Source organism: Mya arenaria, chromosome 7 (genome assembly GCF_026914265.1).
Source record: "Mya arenaria isolate MELC-2E11 chromosome 7, ASM2691426v1".
In the NCBI taxonomy this organism is placed as follows: Eukaryota; Metazoa; Mollusca; class Bivalvia; order Myida; family Myidae; genus Mya; species Mya arenaria.
The window spans coordinates 27,125,340-27,138,763 of record NC_069128.1 but is presented as its reverse complement, the minus strand read 5'-3'; the positions used below and the strand labels follow the sequence as shown (position 1 = coordinate 27,138,763).

The window sequence follows — 13,424 nt, the reverse complement described above, 5'->3', positions numbered from 1 at the left end:
TTACCGGAGTTTGATTAGGTGACTAGCTTCCTCAAACACTTCGACAAACCTTTTTCCAAAATAATGCTTGTCAAATTGTTTTAAGAAACTAAACATTCAATCAAACTGGTATAAAAACGAAGGCGGGACTGTGTAAGCGGCGTAGACTGTTCTATGTACCATTTAAAATGGTGGAAAAAAGAAAAGATAACTTTGTTTAAAGTCTTCATTCAAAGCAAAATATTGCCTTCCGACGTGGCATTAATGACACAATTTATCACGTGGTTTACACGCACTGACGTTGGTTAAGTGTCAACCCAATGACAAATTGAACCATTCTTATGCTGAATTGGTGCATGATGATGTTATCCATTCATAATATACTTCTCCGAAAATGAGATGAAAATACTAGTTAATAAAATCACATGGTTGCATTATCCTATGAAATAACTGAAAACCCTCGCCAAGTTGCAGTAATTGCTTTGGTCAATTTAAGGTGGGGTGGGTGCTATTCTGTTTCTGCTCCGGATATAAACTGAACTTAGATTTGCATGGAAATAATTGTAGCGTTATACTCATGTGATTTTCTGTTTATAATATGTTTCTTAACCATGGTGACTATTTATGTACATCTCTGTTTCGTTGGACTAACCTGTTGTACCATAGCAACTCGCTATGTCGAACTCTGTTATGTCGATGTTCTCGTTATGTCGAACTCTTTTTCATTTTTTTTTCAGTTAAGTTTAATGTACACTTTTTGTATTTTTATTATATCGAATGTTTGTTATCTCGAAGTATTTCCCGAGGTCCCAACTACTTAGACATAGCGAGTTTTGATTATATATAAATGTAATTGATTTGCCCAAACCTGTTGTTTTAATGACTACATAGATTCTTAGCTGGAACCATAAGTTTCTTGTTTACTAAGGTTAATTAATTTTTGACTGGTATTCATCTAGAATTAAAGCAATGCTAAAATACTTACCTTTAACACTGAATATTTGTACTTTCGTGCTTCATTCAACCTTCTGAAAATGTAGGTCATTTTATGTTTTGTCTAAGTTCAAGGTAATAAGTCTAATGCCGGGTCAAGCTCGTATGGAGGATGGGAAAACGTGATACAATTCTATCTCGATTTTTCCTTCCAGTGGCTCCTCCTGGACGTCCAGCATTCGATCACAAACAAGCTCAGGGTTACAATCGAAGGCATCCAGTGGTAAAAAGCTTCAACGAAGCGTTACACAGGCTATGTTACAGGACCTGGACGAGAGCAAGTTCTCGATTTTATTGCTGACTCTCCCCTTTGACCAGTACACCCGAGACGTTACCGAACTTCTGCGGAACGTTTTGTCTATTGAGGGTGGAATTCCAAGCCAGTGCTGCTTCGATCCCGATGTTTTGAGCGATTATCAGACCAATAGATACGCTTGTATTGAAGAGATAACTGGTAATACAAACAAAATTCTGGTATTTGTGTTTCTTACTACTCTGAGTTATGGTACTAAAGAAGAAAAACTAATACATGATTTGTTAAACCACTGTCTCTTAAAACAGAGAATCATTCCTCAATGCAAGGTTGTTTTTCTTCACCTAACGGATGACGATAGCAAGCTAGACACAAGATACCATGGCCAGCATATTCATCTGAAGCATGAAAATGCTTATCAGAAATTTCTCTCTGTGATTTTACAGGAATGTGGCATAACTGTAGATGAAAGAATTGAGGACAATGAATTGCTTAAAAACATGTTGTCGTGCAGTGCCTCAGAGCGTTTATATCATTTGCTATCTTACAATGGCGATAAGGAGGCATGAGAATTGTGGAATATCGTTTCTTACCTTGTTACAACTGTATTATGAATGTATTTCAATGTCTTTCAATATTCTTGTGATTATTATATTCATTCTTTGTTTGAAAATGAAAATACATGTACCATAATTGTGATAGCATAATGTGTTTGCATTTAATACTGACAATCAAAAATGACTTATTCTACTGTGTTCAAGAAAAATAAGAATTATGGACACACCATTCTGTAAATATGTATGTCCTTCAAATTGAACTGTGTGTTTATATATTATGTTTCTTACGCAACATCACATTTGGATTCATTTTTGATTGTGCTCTTTTATTTTATATACCTTAAAACGTGTACTACATAACAGAAAGACGCGTACAATATTACCTGCAGACGCGTACACTATTACCTAAGACGTGTACAATATTACCTAAGACGTGTACAATATTACCTAAGACGTGTACAATATTACTTACAGACGCGTACCATATAAAAAAGACGTGTACAATGTTATTTAAAAACGCGTACAATGTTACATAAGACGCGTACATTGTTACCTAAGACGTGTATAATATTACCTAAGACGCGTTCATGTAGACGTGTACATTGTTACCTTAAGACGTGTACAATGTTACCTAAGACGTGTACAATGTTACCTAAGACGTGTACAATGTTACCTAAGACGTGTACAATGTTACCTAAGACGTGTACACTGTTACCTAAGACGTGTACAATGTTACCTAAGACGTGTACACTGTTACCTTAAGACGTGTACAATGTTACCTAAGACGTGTACAATGTTACCTAAGACGTGTACACTGTTACTTTAAGACGTGTACAATGTTACCTAAGACGTGTACACTGTTACCTTAAGACGTGTACAATGTTACCTAAGACGTGTACAATGTTACCTAAGACGTGTACAATGTTACCTAAGACGTGTACAATGTTACCTAAGACGTGTACAATGTTACCTAAGACGCGTACAATGTTATTTAAAGACGCGTACAATGTTACCTTAAGACGTGTACAATGTTACCTAAGACGTGTACAATGTTACCTAAAGACGTGTACAATGTTACCTAAGACGTGTACAATGTTAACTAAGACGTGTACAATGTTACCTAAGACGTGTACAATGTTACCTAAGACGTGTACAATATTACCTAAGACGTGTACAATGTTACCTAAAGACGCGTAAAATTTTATCTTAAGACGCGTACAATATTACAAAGACGCATACCCCAAAAACGCGTAAAATGTACTGAAAGGAAAAGCGACGAAATGAATTCAATAATGAATTTAATGAATTTATTACTGTTTACGTAGATTTAATAACTAGTCTTCATCATAACGTGATATTTTATTTTCGATAGTATGTCTTACATATCAATGTAGGGTTATATTTATTCGTACATTTGAAATATATATTTGTAGTTTTTGTTACATTTTTACATAATTTTGCAGTTGCTCTCAATGTAGCTTAATTAAGTATGCTATCATTTTTTAAAACTTAGTTAATGCAATAAATATATTATACATATGTTCATATTGAGTTTAAAATAAGGAAATTGTTATTACTTTTTTCCATTCCTATCACTTTTGCAATATTACATTCGAGCATAATATTCACCTTGCAAGTTTAAATTCTTTTTAAATGAATTGAGCGACTACTTCGATCATAATACTGATGCAATTCGTTGATTAAAAACGTTCAAGATATAAACCAACACAGGCGGAAGTAACGTTGACAAGGCCTACCCTATTTGCCACCGCCCCCCTCCCCCCACAAAAAATAAAAATAAAATAAAAAGCAATAAAATAAATAGAAATAAATATTATTGATTTTGTTGATGGAAGTGTATTAAAATATTGAAGTTGTATATTTTCTGAAATGTCAATATATTCTGAGACAAAAGCACCATCGTCGGTACGAGGGCCTTAACATGGCAACCTCTAATAAGTAATAATATAGTATATTGGGATTTTTTGTCGTGGATTTCGTTAGGTTTGTGTGCTTAATGATCATGTTCCAATCATTTCTGGACTTGAAAATATTTTTTTTATTTTTTTTTTATTATTTTTTATTTATTTTTAGAGGGGAGGGGGGGGGGGGGGCGTTAAAAGGCAGATACTGAATTTAAAGTTAAGGGGCGCTCAGAGGTATGTTTCTTCTTATATTGTGTTTAAGACGTAATTTTAGATTCATAATTTCACACGAGCAATGGTCATACATGCGTTTTAATGGTATTGATGTGGTCGTAAAATATGTTACGCATGGCTACAATTGAACCTACAGGGTACCCATGAACTCAATGCATATATAGTAGCATGGTATGTGCTTTATGCACCAGTCAGTTGAAACCACGCCCCCCCCCCCCCCCAGGTCCGGCGTATACCGGGGATAGCCGGGAAATTGGCCTTATCTAGGGTCGCTTGGGGGCGGGGGTATTAGGCGGGGGGGGGGGGGTTACCAGCAGTTCGTCCCCGCAGGGCGGAGATTTAGCCCGGGCTTGGCTGGACCGAAAGTCAAAGTCCCCGCTATTCCCCGGACCTGGGGGGGGGCGTGGTTACAAATGACTGGTGCATTACATGAAATGCAAGCGTTCTCTACCGTGAATTCTAAATACATTGAACAGATGTACGAAACCCGGTTTAGCTCTTAAGTCTAACCTCGTCTGTATTCGACGACAGCCTCTGTTGGCGTGCTGAAGCTGTTGCATTGGCTGCAGTCCAATGATAGTTTATGATATTTAAAAAAAAACTTAACACGTGTGTTGCCAGAAGCCATGCACGCACGAGTGGGCAAAATCCATAACTCAGGATTCAATATTTGTTTCAATTTTCTCCCAACTTTATCGACTGAGGTGAGCGTTAGCGTCCGAGTGCGGCCTTTGTGTGGATGCAGTGCGGCCTTCGTGTGGATGCAGTGCGGCCTTCGTGTGGATGCAGTGTGACCTTAAAACTTGTCTATGCGACAACAATACTTTGTAATACAGGGGTTGATAGAAAAATGGCATCATTTCGTTTTAAAATTTAGCCGGAACAGGATGATCGGCTGAATTTTCTCTTACTTATGCTTTCTTTTTTTCATTTTGCTTGAGGTGCTTTGTAAAATAGTACAATCATAATGAGACATAAGATAAAATATTATGTTTCCGCTCCCGAGACCGGCCTGACAAAAAACGGTCAGACGCAAATTATCTTACTGCTAAAAGTTTGATGATTTGTTGTTGTTTTGTATAGCTCAGGGTTTAACAAAGAAGCCATGGTTCAACAACATTCAAGCGCATTGTGTAGAACGGACAACGCTTAAAGCTGCATTCTCACAGATTGAACGTTATGACAACTTTTCTTTTGTCTTGGAACAAGCCCATTTTTTTTGCTAACATGCATGGAAACCAGTGATATGAAACTAATTACAAAAAATCAGATCGCAGGTTTTCATATTTATGAAAAAACTGATGTTTTATGCTTTCCAAAAGCGTTAGTAACGCTTTTAGCCAAAATAACATTATTTTTGAACGTAAATATGAAAAATAATGCGATCTGATCTTTTGTCAGCAGAATTATATCACTGGTTTTAAGATATTTACGCAAAAAATGGCTCATTCGAAGACAAAAAATAAATAAAACAAGCTGTCAAAACGGTAAATCTGTCAAAATGCAGCTTTAAAATCTAAAATGATGTTTGCCAATACACTTTATCATTTTGTTAAACTCCCAAATATATGCATCGGGTTTAAGTCGATTTATTTATATTATACCTTACATAAATGTGTCTCTTCTTTGTGTATATAAAGTTGATCGGTCCGTATATCAATGTATTTTAATAAAAATCCAGTTTTCATGACGTCAGCGGTCCATAGCATGTTTTGGCCGGTCCGGACCTCGCCAAAAGCAAACTATGGACCGCTGACGTCATATAATATGGACCGCTAACGCCTCGGTCCATATACACCTTCGGGGGCTGACTGGCCGGTCCTTATAATATAATATTATACCTTACATAAATGTGTCCCTTCTTTGTATATTTAAAGTCGATCGGTCCGTATATCACTGTATTTTGATAAAAATCCAGTTTCATGACGTCAGCAGTCCATATCATATTTTTGGCCGGTCCGGACCTCACCAAAATGAAATATGGACCGCTGACGTCATACAACTGGTAAGTGCAGATTGCTTTCTCCACAACGGCAAAAAATGTCGCAAGTAAACATTATAAGCTATGTTCAATAAAACACATCTAATGTGCTTTAAAATTATTGAATGGTAATATAAAGTGTTCGGTATAATATAAGAAATATTTACACACCCTTTTGGGCCATATGGCATTATAAGGACCGGCATGTCAGCCCCCGAAGGTGAATGGACCGAGGCGTTATACACCTTCGTTGGCTGACTGGCCGGTCCTTATAATGTCATATGACCCTCAGTGGTGTGTTATATGTCTTTAATAATATTTTTCAAATACTAGTTTACAAGTGTGCTTCGCGCGTATATATTGTATTCTACAACTTTCTCTACTCCGAATATATGGAAGAGTGAGCTCTTATTGAATGATAAACTTACAGATAGCAAAAACACGAACTTGGAGGATCTACAAACATTTCAACCATCCATTGTGATTACATTCCGTGACTGTTATGGCTCTTCAGAAAAATTTATAGATATCAAATTCAGGGGCAGTAATGTCAGGTTCGATCAAATTCAGGGGCAGTAATGTCAGGTTCGATCAAATTCAGGGGCAGTAATGTCAGGTTCGATCAAATTCAGGGGCAATAATGTCAGGTGCGTCCACGTTGCCTGGTACATTGTTTGGGACAAAGAACATCTTCGATTCGATGAATATAAACATTGTTTACAATATGGTAAAACAGTTATATTTGAAACGACTTTGTGCACCGAAAGAAGGGCAATTCCTTGTTTATGATGACGCTGGTTTTAGATGAAAATCATGTCTGTATTAAAATTTCTCGTGAAAACAATGCACGTTCTTACTAGGCTTACCGACTCACTCAATGCACTTCAAAACTACGATTTTATACCGTTCTCTTAGTGTAAATCTCATCTGATACCTTGTTTTGGTCAACGAAAGGTATTATCATCGTTTTCCGAGTGCATATCGCCAGTTTTGGATATAGATCGGCACATTTAAGAAAATGCTTACTGGTCCATTCTGTATTTTTTAGAACCCATGTTCATCCCAAATCTTTTCCATGTATGTGTACACACGTATAAGAAGAGTCATTTTGATAAGTACCTCAAAACTTGAAAAATAATTGTCATTACATTTTGGCGGTTATATAGTTAGGGAAAAACAGGGAATTTTTAATTGGAATAGTCTTTACTCAAGTTGTAACGACATTTAAGACGTTAATTTGTTGACTGTTTTAATTTACATCTGACATGCTTGATTCTCACATATTCGAAGTGTCTCTTACACCATTCGTCTGGATTCATTCCCTTTACATATGAAATAAAAAGATTTTCCGAGCTTCTACCTATACTACTATACTATTGAATCTATATGACTACAGATAGCTTATATTTATATGTTTATATAGGGAAAGGGATAAGAAGAAGAGGGTAGGGAGGAGAAGGCGAGGGAGGAGAAGGAGAGGGGAGGGAGGGGGAGGAGAGGGGAGGGAGGAGAAGGAGAGGGGAGGGAGGAGAAGTAGAGGGGAAGGAGAGGGGAGGGGAGGGAGGAGAAGGGATGGAGGGGGAGGAGAGGGGAAGGAGAGGGGAGGAAGGAGAAGGAGAGGGGAGAGGAGGAGAGGGGTAAGAAAAGGGAAAGAAGGAAGAGAGGGAAGAAATGGGAGGGGAGAAAGATGGGGGATAAAGCGGAGGGGGGAATGAGGAGAGGAGAAAGATAGGGGAGGGATTTATGAGTTTGGAGGGAATTGAGGGACAGAAAAGAGAAAGGGAAGATAATGTGGTAAAGAAATAGTTGGAGGTATGGGAGAGATACAGGCGAAAGTGTAAAGTGACAGGGGAAGAAGAGCGAGGAAGGTGATCAAAAGCGGAAGTTGAGAGGTTGGAAGCTTAGAAAGTTTTTGAGATTTAAGAGTAAAAGAGGGAAGGTGTGTAAAGGGATGAGAACGGGTGGAGTAGGGAGGCACGTATAAAAAAGTAATAAAAATTTGATAGATCTCAAAACATGTGCGACCACATACACATGTACGATGGTGAGCCCGTGGGAAAGACAGAAGAGAGGAGACAGATCTCGTACCATGCACGACCACACGTACGAGCGGTGGCTCAGAGAGCCAGGCTCGAGAACCAGCACAGTTAGTTCCCGTACAAATTCATCCGAGATTTGAAACTCTGGGATTTTATCATTACACAAAACTTGAAAGTTTAAATGGCAGATGTATATTACATTTCCGTGGAAATGTTATTTGTATGAATGCATGCAGTGGTACGAAAACAGACTACATGTTATAATATTATAATTTAATAGCGCTACTCTGGAATGACAATTCTTCAAAATGAGTTAATTGCCTTATTTAGTTTTATGCCTTCCATTTATTGCTTATACAGTCTATTTATATAATTATCAAATATTCTATAAATAAGTGTATTATTTTAATAACAATGATATATAGTAACGCCTTTGGCCATCACAATGAAGGGTGCGAAAATACGGACATGAATGAAAATATGACTGTAAGTTGTATAACGGCAGAAAATGATTTATCTACTCTTGAATTATGAAGAGTTCTGAGACAGTGCCGTAAACATTGTGACAAGGAGGCACCACGCCGCCGCATAACAGTATGCGGCAGATATATCACTGCATTTAGGTCGCGTAACGATGCCCTGCATAAAGCACCATTTGAAATATTTAAACACCTAATGAAGATGTTCGTGTACTTACCATTGACTGTTTTGGGCAAAGAATTGAAAAAACATGAAGGAAATAAAATAAAATTTAGTGGCCGAGAAACTAAACAATAAATATGCTTCGCCTTAAACAGAAAAAAAACCATCATTAAAGAAAAACGGAACTTATATTTAAGATTACTTTTCTTTTTCTTCCCCATTTTAAATGAAACAAAGGGCAGTCTATGCTGCTTAAAGAGCCCCGCCTTCGTTTTTTTTATCGGAGTTTGATTAGGTAGTTAGTTTCCTCAAATACTTCAACAAACCTGTTTCGAAACTAATGTTTTGACAGTGCCCTATCAGGCGGCGGTTTTGTGAAAAGGGTTTGTTAAAGTGTTTTCAGAAACTAAACATTTGATCTAGCTCTGGTAAAAGACCGAATGCGGGGCTATGTAAGCGGCATAGACTGCGTTATGTTTCGTTTAAATTGGTGAAGAAATAGTAAAGTCATCTTTGTTTAATGTTGTCATTCAAAGCAAAATGTTGCCTTCCGACGTAGCATTTATGACGCAATTTATCACGTGGTATACACTCACTGTAGCTGTCTCTTGCTCAGGCCGGATTCATTCGAAGGCAGATGATGTCTTTTTCTGGTCATTGAGTACTTGAATTGAGTTTAATTGTTTATATTATGATTTGATTTACTTTACCAGTTATTGCCTGCTCCAATGGACGGCATATATGTTTTTTAATTTTGCAGATATTTAAGAATTGATCTACGTGATTGATGTCATGATCGGGGATATGAACGCAGTTGGGCTGTGTGTACGTTAAAGTGTGTGGAGTCGGAATGAGTCCACGCATACTTTAACTAGCCCAACCGCGTTCATATCCCCGATAATGACATCAATCACGCAATTCTATTACTTATATTTACACCAATAGGTCATTATTTCTTTCCAGAATTATTAATAAATACTGAATTTCATTTATTTTTTATGCTGCAAACAAAATTAATTCAAAAAGAATCACTTTTGAACGGAAAATTACAACGCTGATGAAAACAAAACATTTAACAAATCATAAACTTTTCAACATGTTGATTTAAAACATTGATAGCCTGCTGACACAAAACAAATATAGTAAGCTATTTTTATAAATGCGAAATGTTTCGCGATCCGAGCATTTCCAAATATGTAGCGTGGATCGGAAAATAGTCGCAATTGCTGAAAAGCCGTTTTTTAAAGAAATGGAAGTTGATAAATGTTTGAACGAGTGTGAGTTTGGGTATCCACAATCTAGTTTTACAGTGTGTGTATACCACGTGATAAATTACGTCATAAATGCTACGTCGGAAGGCAACATTTTTCTTAAAATGAAGACTTAAATTAAAGATAACTTTTCTTTTTCAACACCATTTTAAATAAAACAAAAGGCAGTCTATGCCGCTTAAAGAGCCCCGCATTTGTTTTATTACCGAAATTTGATAAGGTCATTAGTTTCATCAAACTCTTTCGACAAACCTGTTTCCAAACTAATGTTTTGACAGTGCTCCGTCAGACGGCCGTACTGGGAAAAGGTTTTTCAACGTGTTTTAAGACACTAAACTCGCAATCAAACTCTGGTAAAAGACTTTCACATTTCCGTTAGAAAAATAATGTGTTATGGCTTAAAACGTTACTAACGGTTTTAAGAAAAATGCATAAAACATAAAATTTTCAACTTTAATATAAAAATCTGCGATCTAATTTCTTTGCCAGCCGTCTTATATCACTGGTTTCCATGCATTTTCGCACAAATTGGCTCGTTCCAAGTCAAAAAAATATAAAAAAAAGTTGTCAAAACGTTCAATCTGTGAGAGTGCAGCTTTTAAGTACGTCCTCGTTTTGAGGAATGTCACAATATATTAATTAATTTCAAAAGTGAAGTGTTGCATTTTTACAAAAGATATTAATTATTGTCATGTAACAAGGCATCTGACTCATTTTGAATGTTCATCTGGCTTGACAAGCACAATTCGATATTCAGAAAATGAACGCCAAGCTGGATCATTCAACAACAGTTAATATTGAATGATGAGGTGGTGCTGAGCGCAAAAACAGCAAACCACATTCAGTATATAAATGTAGAGCTGGCTCGACAAACAACATTCGAAACTGAATGTTGAGCTGGATCGACAAACAACATTCGATACTGAATGTTGAGCTGGATCGACAAACGGCATTCGATACTGAATGTTGAGCTGGATCGACAAACGGCATTCGATACTGAATGTTGAGCTGGATCGACAAACGGCATTCGATACTGAATGTTGAGCTGGACCGACAAACGGCATTCGATACTGAATGTTGAGCTGGACCGACAAACGGCATTCGATACTGAATGTTGAGCTGGATCGACAAACAACATACGATACTGAACGTTGAGCTTGATCGTTAAACAACATTCGATACTGAATGTTGAGCAGGATCGACAATCAACATTCGATATTTAATGTTGAGCTAGCTCCACAAACGACATTCCAAAAAAGAATGTGAAGCTTGTTGATAGACATTTGACAAACATAATACATTTGTTGTGCTGGCTTGACAAACAACATTCGACATAGAATGTTGAGCTGGCTGGACAAACGACAATCGCCTTTGAATATTGAGCTAGCTCGACAAACGGCATTGAATCTTGAATGTTGACGTGGCTTGTCAATGGTCATTGTACATTTAGAAAATCAATTGCATGTGACATTGGTAAGATCAATAACAATTTTCCCAAAGTGCAAAGAGCCAGTGAAAATATCCATGCCCGAAAATAATATTAATAAGGGCATTATTATCTGAATGAATGAATGAATGAATGAATGGATGGATGGATGGATGGATGGATGGATGGATGGATGGATGGATGGATGGATGGATGGATGGATTGCTGGCTGGCTGGCTGGCTGGCTGGCTGGCTGACTGACTGAATGAATGTCGATTGTTTGTACCAAATTTCATGAACTTTGCCTGATATTAAAGCTATTCGGACAATCATTTGTCATGAGCCTTCGTAGTCTCATCGTATATAAAAGTACATTTAGCTTTGACAAGAGAGACAACTTTTCACGTTTAACCTATGAACTTTCGGGTTGAGAAGTCCCCTACGATATATTTCACTGACCGTTCCAAGATGGTAACACAGTCGCTGACCGTTCCAAGACGGTAACACAGTCACTAACCGTTACCGCAACATAGTCACTGACCGTTCCAAGACGGTAACACAGTCACTGGCCGTTCCAAGATGGTAACACAGTCGCTGACCGTTCCAAGACGGCAACACAGTCACTGACCGTTCCAAGACAGAAACACAGTCACTGACCGTTCCAAGACGGTAACACAGTCGCTGACCGTTCCAAGACGGCAACACAGTCACAGACCGTTCCATGACGGCAACACAGTCGCTGACCGTTCCAAGACGGCAACACAGTCGCTGACCGTTCCAAGACGGCAACACAGTCGCTGACCGTTCCATGACGGCAATACAGTCACAGACCGTTCCAAGACGGTAACACAGTCACAGACCGTTCCAAGACGGCAACACAGTCACAGACCGTTCCAAGACGGCAACACAGTCGCTGACCGTTCCAAGACGGCAAGACAGTGGCTGACCGTTTCTAGACGGTATCACAGACACAGACCGTTCCAAGACGGCAACACAGTGGCTGACCGTTTCTAGACGGTAACGCAGTCACTGGCGTTCCAAGACGGCAACACAGTCGGTGACCGTTCCAAGACGGCAACACAGTCACAGACTGTTCCAAGACGGTAACACAGTCACAGACCGTTCCAAGACGGCAACACAGTCGCTGACCGTTACAAGACGGTAACACAGTCACAGACCGTTCCAAGACGGCAACACAGTCGCTGACCCTTCCAAGACGGTAACACAGTCGCTGACCGCTGAGTCTCTCCTTGAGTGATTTGTTGAATAGGCACTGAACGCTGTGCCTCTTTACACGATCAAAGTATTACTCAACCAAATTGACATGATCCTATTGCCATCTGTAAACATAATTTCGGAGATGCATTGCTGTTTTTTTTATAAATACATCGTAAAATACATGTGAAGGGATGTCGAGCTGGGTGTCCCCTCAATTGTATTAGACTTTTTTGTTATTACATTATTCTCCAAAGGTGCATTTTGAGTTATAATTCATTCTGTTACATGCAACATAAATATACCTAGTTTTATTAAATAGGGTCACACATTCTGCCACACTTTATCCATTTCAATGGCAGTAAAAGTCCATTAAAACCAAGGCCATTTTGTCTGTTATAAACCGACGCTCGTCTGTGTTTTTCAGTGGAAGAGGGCGAAACTCAGCAATAATTACAGCTAGAGTAATGGTTATTGTTACGCATGTGCGTACGGTCTTTTCCAATGTATGTACCAAGTTTTATGTGGAAATCTGGCTCTTTTTTTTAAATGGAGCTAAGGCTAAGTTTGTTTTGCTCGACTATACTGACGCTAATAACACCATGCTACCTACTGTACACCACAGGTCATGTACTTTTGTCTTGTATGTGGAAAATAAAAAAAAGACGAGGTATAAATTTTAACTAGAAAATGTTTTTTTTTTTTAAAAGCGCTCGTTCCCCCCATTGTGTGGTCGTAGGTGAGTGGTAATCAATGATAGACATGAAATTTGTACTGTTGGACTGGAGACGAACAATATAGGGGTCATCTACTGGTCATGACCGACCTGTATACCAAGTTGTTAAACGGAAACCGTTTTTTCATCTCATGGTCACGATGACCTTGACATTTGACCTCCTGTTCTCAAGT

The 13,424-nt window shown here is 38.2% G+C and overlaps 1 protein-coding gene across 4 annotated transcripts in view; it reads left to right on the top strand.

The window, feature by feature from the left end:
* LOC128240019 (uncharacterized) overlaps nt 1-3,002 on the top strand; it is a 63,537-nt gene extending 60,535 nt beyond the window's left edge. For 3 of the 4 annotated variants that reach the window (XM_052956499.1, XM_052956500.1, XM_052956501.1), the window contains one exon: nt 1,128-3,002. In XM_052956499.1, coding sequence (XP_052812459.1) covers nt 1,128-1,794 — 667 coding nt within the window. In that variant the 3' untranslated portion in view covers nt 1,795-3,002. The remainder of the gene's footprint in view (nt 1-1,127) is intronic. The other variant, XM_052956502.1, reaches the window with a different exon arrangement.
* The last annotated feature ends 10,422 nt before the right edge of the window (nt 3,003-13,424 follow it).